Source organism: Barbatula barbatula, assembly GCF_947034865.1.
Source record: "Barbatula barbatula genome assembly, chromosome: 22".
In the NCBI taxonomy this organism is placed as follows: Eukaryota; Metazoa; Chordata; class Actinopteri; order Cypriniformes; family Nemacheilidae; genus Barbatula; species Barbatula barbatula.
Window position 1 is genome coordinate 4,359,342 of NC_136785.1, and position 9,163 is coordinate 4,368,504.

General features: G+C 39.2%; 2 protein-coding genes across 2 annotated transcripts; one reads left to right on the forward strand and one right to left on the reverse strand.

Moving 5' to 3' along the window:
- The first annotated feature begins 361 nt into the window (after positions 1–361).
- odf2a (outer dense fiber of sperm tails 2a) lies at positions 362–7,793 on the forward strand. Its single transcript, XM_079486375.1, has 19 exons — positions 362–931; positions 1,391–1,510; positions 1,631–1,735; positions 1,815–1,988; positions 2,119–2,306; positions 2,399–2,531; positions 2,732–2,863; positions 2,957–3,031; positions 3,118–3,189; positions 3,272–3,388; positions 3,480–3,665; positions 4,573–4,682; positions 4,807–4,942; positions 5,063–5,173; positions 5,261–5,524; positions 5,610–5,710; positions 5,799–5,961; positions 6,227–6,352; positions 6,574–7,793. Exons 1-19 carry the CDS (start codon positions 929–931, stop codon positions 6,745–6,747), a joined length of 2,490 nt encoding a protein of 829 aa, XP_079342501.1. The 5' UTR covers positions 362–928; the 3' UTR covers positions 6,748–7,793.
- Positions 7,466–8,337, reverse strand: LOC306911559 (THAP domain-containing protein 1; the record flags this gene model as incomplete). Its single annotated transcript, XM_079487028.1, has 3 exons — positions 7,466–7,759; positions 8,019–8,202; positions 8,279–8,337. The coding sequence occupies 3 exons, from the start codon at positions 8,335–8,337 to the stop codon at positions 7,466–7,468; spliced, it is 537 nt and encodes a 178-aa protein (XP_079343154.1).
- Positions 8,338–9,163: the final 826 nt, after the last annotated feature.

Consider the following 9,163-nt stretch of genomic DNA (forward strand, 5'->3'; position numbering starts at 1 on the left):
CCGAACAAGAACAGCAACAACAGTACAATAGCGATATTACCGCCACTTGCTGTTTTTGCTGCTGCGACCTAATCCAGAATTTCGTAAAATCCTTTGAAAGAAAGTTTGATGGCTTATATATTTATAAATATGTTTCATACTACACGTCTAAATGTCTTATATTCATCTTAAATAATTGGATTTACGTTCTTACAACTGACAAGAAATGTATCGTTATCGCCCTCTTGTGTTTCTATTTGATCGGGATTCCTTATGGCCCTAGGCAAACCCCACTGAAAAAAGACTTTTATTTTGAAACACTCACGTTCATATTGGTTCGAGTCTGTTGGTTAAACATTTATACATGACTCCTTCATAAGTCTTTTTATCAGCGTTTTGCTTATTCATATTTTACAAAGAATTGCAGGATGTCACAAGAATCTGAACAATGCCGTGGTAGAAACAAAATGTAAAACAATGCGGGAAATTATACTTATATTATGAAAGGCAAGCTCTTCACAGCTACCAGGCGACACTCAAATATGGTTTTGAAATTTTCAAAGTAACAGAATGCATTTCAAGGATTTGCTTACAGTGCATTGCGTGTTGTAAACATGATCACGGAAATGTCGTTAAACTGCTATCATAAGCCTCGCTGTCGTCCTAGACAACATGCAGCTTGCACTTGGATCTGTGTTAGGCTTCGTTTCTAGAGACACCGTTGCTAAGCCTATTATACGACGCTGACCGAGGTCAGCCGCTTTCGTCCAATTAGGAACAGGCGCCCGTAACGAACATTTTAAATCTGCCAATCAAATGAACGAACGAGCATGCCCACCGGAAAGCAGTGTTTTGAAGACTCCGGAGTGACAAGAAAACAGAAGTAGCTCGCAACTATAATTTATGTACAGTTTTTTTCATTTCGACGTTTGAATGTTTGTAATTTCGCATGGTAAGATCATTTACAAATAAATATGGTTTATTTTCCAGCCTAACTATTTAAATAGCGAGTTCTAAAGAAGACATATTGAGACTGTTTTATTGTTCATGTTTTATTGACAATTCTCCTGGTCAACGTATTCTTTTACTCGTGATCTCATATTTATATTACATCTAACCTTATCACCTTTGTGATTCTGTGGCGTAAACGCTAGTTTCGGGTTCCTCATCGGTTATTCCCCGTTAGCCTCCAGCTCACTGTCAGATGATTTACTTATGATCGACTTCAGCAACGTTACTGTCTTTTCTGAAACATGACCTGAAACATGAAGATGTGTGACCAGTAACGTGATGCTTCTGCTACGTGTTTGCTGATCTATAAACAAGGACTTATTTTACAGTCTTTGAACAAGCAGCTGGTATGTAAAACAATTCATGTATTTATAGTTGATGTCTGATTCTGTGTTTATAGAGAAGATCAATGAGAACACGCTCTTCCTCCCCACCACTGCACGTGCACGTAAACGAGAGCACACCTGTGCACGTGCACGTGAAGAAGACCACGAAGAGCAGCCCTACCAAGACACCCCAGGTATAACACACTCTTTGCTCCTTAAAGTACCCAATCACATAAAACATGGAATGTTTTGGAAAATAATCCAATATATATATCTAATAAGATTTTTCATTAGCTGTGTCTTTTATGCTCCAGGTTAAGCCTAAAAGTGGTTTGCATCCTACTGCTAAGGTTAAGACAAGGGTGCCATGGATCCCACCTGGCAAAGTCTCTACTCGGGAGACCTCGTATAAGTGGGAGGTCAGTTAAGAGACACACAAAAAGTATATTCCTAAGAAAAGGAAGAACTGTTTTTACAGTGTTTATATGTGCGTTTAAGGGACCTTCTCATCATCTGGAGATAACGCCCCTTTCAGAACCCGAACGCTCTCAGTCACCTCTCCGTATAGAAGATCTCTCTACTGATGAAGAAGATGCCCTGCATGGACGCATCGACCAGTATGAGAAGAAGATAGACAGCCTGATGACAGAAGTCAGCTCTCTGAAAAATGAGGTGAGAAGTTATTTAAAAAATCGCAGCATCTCACAGATGCTATGGTTTGTTAAGAATAGGCAATTGCTGAAAGTTATAGTAGATGTGATCTACCAAATACGAAATCGGAAGGTGAGGTTTGTGTTTGCAGGTTGATCTGCGTAAGAAGGAGCAACTGATAGAGCGTCAGTCGGAGAGGTTGAGCGCATCACAGCGTGTAATCGCCGTGCAGGAGGAGGAGCTTGCTGAGGTCGCCAGAGAGCTGGAGGCCACAGAGGAGGAGAACTCCCGCCTGCGAGAGTCCATGGAGAAGATGATAGTAGAAAGTGATTTCGGCAGGTAAAATGACAACGTTGCCGTAAATAATCCTTGATTAATTTAATACATATGCTTTGAAATGTAAATTATTAAATCAATTTATTCTTGTCCAGATTAGAGAGAAGTAGTCTGCAGTTAGACAAAGATGCTCTGCTCAGGAAATTACTGGAAGCAGAGATGGACAGCAATGCAGCTGCTAAGCAGGTGTCAGCCCTCCGTGAAACAGTCAGCCAGATGTCCAGGAGTGTGAGTGTAAACTCAAAACGGTTTTAAAAGGATACTTCACCCAGAAATAAACATTTTCTTACTTTGTTGGTTCAAACATGACTTTTCTTTAATAGAGCACAAATTTTTTTTTATATTTCTATAATTGCCTCTTATTGCACTATAATCTTTGCTGTAAACATAACAAAGTTAGATTTCTCACTTTTTATGTTCCTGCACAGGAGAAAAGGTTATCAGGATCTGACACATCACACATGGCCAGACAGAAGGAACTCCTATTGCAAAAGCTGGAGACATTTGAGGGCACCAACAGAGCCCTCAGGAATCTTCTGAGAGAACAACACAATCGAGAGGTACTGCCATGCTACCAACAAATAAATTAAATGAAAAGACGTTTACGTTGTAATGTGCATCTAACAGCAACAGAGTTTGTCTGTCTTTTACAGATGGATTCTCTAAGACTATTGGAGCAGAAGGATGCTCTTCTAAAAAGGCTTACTGCTGTAGAAGCGGAAAATTCGGTTTGTCTTGTCTTGATCATCAAAACCTACCAAAGCCATTATTTTTCCCTCTTTTATTTAACCCTGTTCTGTTTTCTATCCTAAAGCGTATTCTTGTGAAGCTTCAGGACAAAGACATTGAGGTTAATCAACTCTCTTCCATGTTAGATAATGAAAAGGTAAAACTATAAATGTTTTAAACAAGTTTTTATCTTGCACTGTCATTTATTGTGAGATATTAACATCAACATCCTGTAACAGGAGAACTCAAGGACCACCAGTGAACTCTCAAAAGTCTTGGAGGCCACCCGAGCTCATCTGCAGGGTCAGCTACGCAATAAGGAGTCTGAGAATAGCCGTCTAAACGTTCAGATCAGGGTAATGCACCTCAATCGTACTCAACCAACCAATAGTGTTGATTCCAAGTAAAGACTTAAGGTGACGTTAAGTCTTGTTCGTTTCGGTTCAGAATCAGGAGCGAACCATCAGCCAGCAGAAGGGAGAGATTGATCACCTGCAGGAGCAGTTACAAGAGCGCAGGCAGCGGGCAGAAGCTGATAAGGAGGCATTGAAGAAAGCCACGCGGGCACAGAAACAAAGGGCACAGCGTAGTGAAGATAATGTCGGACAGCTCAGTGCTCAGCTCATGGACATAGTGGGTAGAATGATTTTAATGTCTCTTTGGCTTGTCTGTTTTAGGGGGGAAAAGTTTGTGAAACCGTTGTTGATGCAACAAATGTTGTAATGCTCTTCATGTTACATGCTTAAAGGAGCCGTTCCCACAAATATACAATTATGTCATAATTTACTCAACATCAAATTGTTCCAAACTTGTATACATTTCTTCGTTCTGTTGAACACAAAGAAAGCTATTTGGAAGACTGTTAGCAATTTTCAATTCTGGGACATTGTTGATTCCATGGTAAAATGTATTGTATGTTTTTTTTTCTATTGAACACAAAATGAGATTTAGAAGAATGCAGGAAACCAAACAGTTCTGGGGCACATTTGACTACCATTTTAAAGATCTTGTAACATGCTATTTCATGCATTCTGACTTATTTACACCATTTAACGTACAGGCTTCTCATGATTAACATGGTCAACATATGACGAATTATTTTTAAAGCCCATATTTTTCCAGAAATAATCGTGCAGCTGTATCTCTCTTTTATAAATTTGATCAAACTAAATACTCTTGGAAATTACGATGTATGCAATACTACTGTATGGGTACTCAAGATTTATATGGCAGAAACTGCGTGAGTTAACCCAATCTTTAACTTTTCCTACTATGGTAGTCAATTATGCTCCAGAACCGAAAATTGCTTAGTTTGTTCAGAAGAACAAAGACATGTATACAGGTTTGGTTACAGGCAAATAATCCCTTTAAGGTAAGTACATTGTATTGTAGGATGCAGTAATCATTGTACTCTGTTTCATAGTAGTTTGTTCAGGTGTTCCCATAGACAGAAATCTTACATGCTGTGCATAGTAGTTAAATTTTCTTTGGGGGATTGAATAAATAATATATACAACCATTTATCCAATCCTCTGAGCAGGAGGTTCAGTTGGCAGATGCTGTATCAGCCACAGAGAACTGGAGCAGTCGACATGCAAAAGAAATGAAGGATAAGGCACAGCTAGAGATGGAGATCCCCTTGCTGAATAGGTTTGTAACTGAAACTCTCCACACCATAGAACACAACCCATTTTTTGTATGTTTGTGCAAAATATTATTCCGAATTTCTTCCAGAAATCCAAGCAAAATGTTTTCGACCTTTGTTTTCTCATAGTCGTATCACAGACCTGACGAAGCAGTTGCAGGAACAGGAAGAGAAAGCCCGGTCCGAGAGAGACAGACTGTTAGATCACCTTCATGAGCTAACTACAGAGAGCTCTAATGTACGCCTGGAGAACCAAAGTCTTAAGGTTTGTACTTCTGCACCTCCCTTGACCAAATTTGGATATCCAGTTTCATTTTTACCCACATTCCCTCAGTGGACAAAAGGCTTTGGTCTGATGAATGGTTTCATCTGAATTTATGTGCAGGCCACTTTGTCTGCCTTGGAGGAGAAGATGACCCTGTCGCAGTCTGAAGTCCAGCAGATCAATGTTTCAGTGAAGCAGTATGAGAGCTTGGTGGACAGTTATAAAATCCAGGTATGATCATCAAACATCTAATGTCTGTGTTTTGCACCTATGTTTGATAGAGTTTGTCAACTCTGGCTGCTTTCTTTGAGCCTTTAGGTGCAGAAGACCCGCGCTGAGGCGGACGAGTACTGTGCACGACTTCATGTGGCTGAACGTGAAGCCCAAATGGTAAGAGAGGAGCTGGATCAGGAGATCCAGCAGGTCAGAAAGCAGCTCCTCGGTCGTCTGGCGGAGCTCGAGCCGCTTCCTGAAGCTCTGAGACGTACAGAACTCCAGTTGCAAGAAGCTCACAAGAAAGAACGTTCTCAGGAGAGGAAAAGCACAGAGCTCAGCACAGCCCTCACAGAGCTACGCATTAAGGTTACTGCATTTCCACAGAATAAAACTTTGAAAGTAGTTTTAAAATGGAGTAATAGATTTTTCGTTTCTTGCTTGACTGATTTAGGTGGACCAGCAGGAAAGTCAGGCAGAGATGGTGAAACGCAAAAACATGGTGCTACTGGAGGAAAACAAGCAGCTTCAACACAAAGCAGAAGCCCTTGAACGGTCCGTGACTCCATCTTTCTGTTCCCCATGAATCATCTTTTCATGTCAGTTTGTCATTGGCATTGAATATGCTCCTTGATGCCAACAGGAAGTTGGAAGAAGCTACCTCCCAAAACCGAGAACTCTTGCAGGTGATCGCCAAACGAGAAGAGACTATTCACAGCAACCAGGTGCGTCTTGAGGAAAAATCTCGGGAGTGCAGTATTCTGACGCGGCAGCTGGAAGAGGCGCTTGAAGACGCTCGCCGTCAGGTCAGGCTTGAAATGATTAAAGGGATTGTTCACCCAAGAACGGAAATTATATTCCTCATGTCATTCTTTTTTACTGTTATAACACAAAAGGAAATATTTTGAGAAATGTCTCTGGCTTTGTGTCCATACGATGGAAGTCAATGATGGCCAATGTTAAATGGTTACAATCGTTATTTATAATATCTTGTGTTCTCCAATAATCAGGTTTGGAATGACAAAAGGGTAAGTATATCAAAAGTATTGACGATTCACTGTTGATTGGCAGGTAACCCAGACCAGGGAGCGGGCGACTTCAAAAGAACGTGCAACACAGTCCAAAGTTGTTGATCTGGAAACACAACTGAGCAGAACCACATCTGAGCTGAACCAGTTAAGACGGGCCAAAGAGGAGGTCAGTGAGTTAAAAATGTTGCTATATTCTTAACTGGTTAAATGTTATACACATACAGAGTCTTTGAGATGCCTGTGCTGTTGATCCACTCCATCTGCGTTCTTTATGTCCCACTTTAGGACAATCCTTTAACTTTCAAGAGGCAATTTTGTTAATATGTGCTAATATCACTGCTCTATTAATATCACAAACATCTATGCACTGCTATATCTTTCTCTCAGGCGGAACGGAGGTACCAAAGCCGTTTACAAGATGTCAAGGACAGACTGGAGCAGTCTGACAGCACAAACCGCAGCCTCCAAAACTACGTTCAGTTCCTCAAATCTTCCTACGCCAATGTGTTTGGAGATACTGCGCTCACAGGGTCCTCATTCCGCACGCCTTCACCAATCTGAGAGCTCTTTCAGGTTTTTTTAAAGACTTCCTTTAGGACCAAGGCCTTTTCCAAGGCTTTATATTTAAACATTTTACTATAAACTACAAATGGTTATTTTGCTTGTTACTGGTTAAGAAGACCAAATGGTAGGTGGTATTTCTTTGGCATTACGTTAGTTTAAGCAGGCCTATTATGTGATGATATTATCAAATGTATTTTTTCACCATTTCTCAATGCAGAGAGAATTATTAGATTCAGACTAAGAGCACGGTAACTTTATACATTATTTCGATGGGTGCTATCATTGTTTTACTTTATTAATTAGCTATCCATTCTTTTTTAAAAAGGTTGTGTTTTGTCTGAAGTCAGACTTGCACTTGTTTGTCTGTTGTATTATTTATCTGATGTCAGGCAAAATAAACAGCAATGCTTCATTGTTGTTAGTGCATATGAAATGCAACATGTGTTGTTTAATTGTTGTTGTTTACATATCATGGTTGTAAAAGTACTAATGTGCCTCCTAAAAACAGCAATTTGCTTCATTTTGTATTGAAAAGTGTGTTTACATCATTTATACAGTGAAATTTACAGTGACTGTAGAACCATCTTATATAATTACTGTAACCCAATCTCAAAATGTAACATTGTACTATATTGCATCTTCAAATATAAAAACAGCAAGCATATGTTCCTATAAATATAATGGCCAATGCCATTACAGAAAAATGTTATTTATTTTATTCCAAATTAGTATTTTTTGGTGTTGAGGTTTTTCTTGAAGGTATTGTCCCTCTTTGTTTCATGGCTCTGATGGCACTCTGCAGAACTATCGCTCTCTTTTGCCATTGTGTTGCTTTTCGTGACTCTTCTGCTAGATTATTTTTGTATACTTTTATTTGAAGCTGGGCAGCACCTAATTTCAGTTGGTACACTTTCTCTATAGCCTGTAGACGTTTATAACAGCCACAACATCTCGAGTCAGTTGATTTATGTTGTCCTTGGTCTTGAGGGATGTTTTCAGTGTTCAGATTCTGTTTCAAAGGAAAAAAGAGTTAGGATTTTTTTTAAATATCAAAAACTATATAATTTTATAATAAAATTTAACTACACGTATTTTAAACTAAACAATTTAATAATTTACATATATATAATACATGTAGGCCTATATGTAGGAAAAAAGCATTTTAAATATTTGATCAAAGAGATTAAGCTAATATAAAAGCATTTCCCAAAGATAAATGTCGTCTTAATCCATCCACTACAAAAAACTAACGAAAATTAAAATCTTACCATTGACAGTGTAAAATCAAATATTGTCGGAATAGCGTTTGGATGTAAATGCGCTGATCCCGATTCAAAGCAATCCGGAGTGAAGTGAGCGGAGCACAGAGAAGCAGATTCAGATGGAGTCCATTCAGCGTCTCTTCTCATATTTACCATCCAACGGCGACGATTTTCTTCTTCTAGTGGAAATCTGAGAAAACGGGATAGTCAGTAAGAGCACAGTGTCGTTGTAGGCCTACAGGAAAAGACGACAAAATAAATACTACCTGTAGAAGGACACAGCATCGCCATTCCCATCATATCCACAGAAATCACACGCTTGCATCGTTTGCTAGACGTCGACCGAAGTTCATACACTACAGTGATAAGGGCTGGAAATAAGAGCTTTATATGCAACTTGGAGTTGTACTGGTGCTAATGGGGCGATTTGCACATCACCTGAGAACGAGGCGTTTTGGGTGCGCGCGATAGACATAATGCGATAGAAATTTACATAATGGTCTTAGGATGGGGGGTTATCTATGAACGTTTAGGGTCCACAACCCCATTGCTGGAAACAAACACAAACAGTTCAACAAATAAATAAGAGCAATACTTTATACAAAACTACGTACACTATTGCAGACTATTTGCAGACTATAACAATCTAGAAATAAATTTGACTAGGCCTATTTGTAGCCTAAATATATATGGTTTTCTAATGTTTCATCAAATGCATGGTATGGCTCCTTTGAGGTTTTAAGGATTCTGTCGATACTGCAGAACTGACTCGACACTGGGCTCTTGATTTACAGACATCATCCTCAGACATGAGACAGCAAAAGCCCCACCTTTAGATCTGGCAACCACATTTATTAACGCAGCATTTCCCGGGCGCAGTTACGGCCAGGATGTAAAAAGGATGCAGATTCAAAATCTGTAAACTTTTAATTTAATTATCTAATTAACATGCAGGAAATCCACCAAATTATTGTGATGAAATAAGCTAACGACCTTGAGTTTATGAAATTTAGACAACATATTCTGATTCTGTATCTAAAACATAGAAAAAAATAAATGGGTATTATTTTACTCAAATTATTCCTGCAGACTGTCAGCCCTGTAATGTAAACAACCACTCGGCATTTTCCGTCAATGTTCGACTTATTGCT

Bases quoted from the DNA above. Each gene is read 5' to 3' on its own strand.
- odf2a (XM_079486375.1), top strand. The intron at 1,989-2,118 runs GTGAGAAGTTAT...TTGTGTTTGCAG, and splicing joins TCAGCTCTCTGAAAAATGAG to GTTGATCTGCGTAAGAAGGA. The intron at 4,683-4,806 runs GTTTGTAACTGA...GTTTTCTCATAG, and splicing joins GAGATCCCCTTGCTGAATAG to TCGTATCACAGACCTGACGA.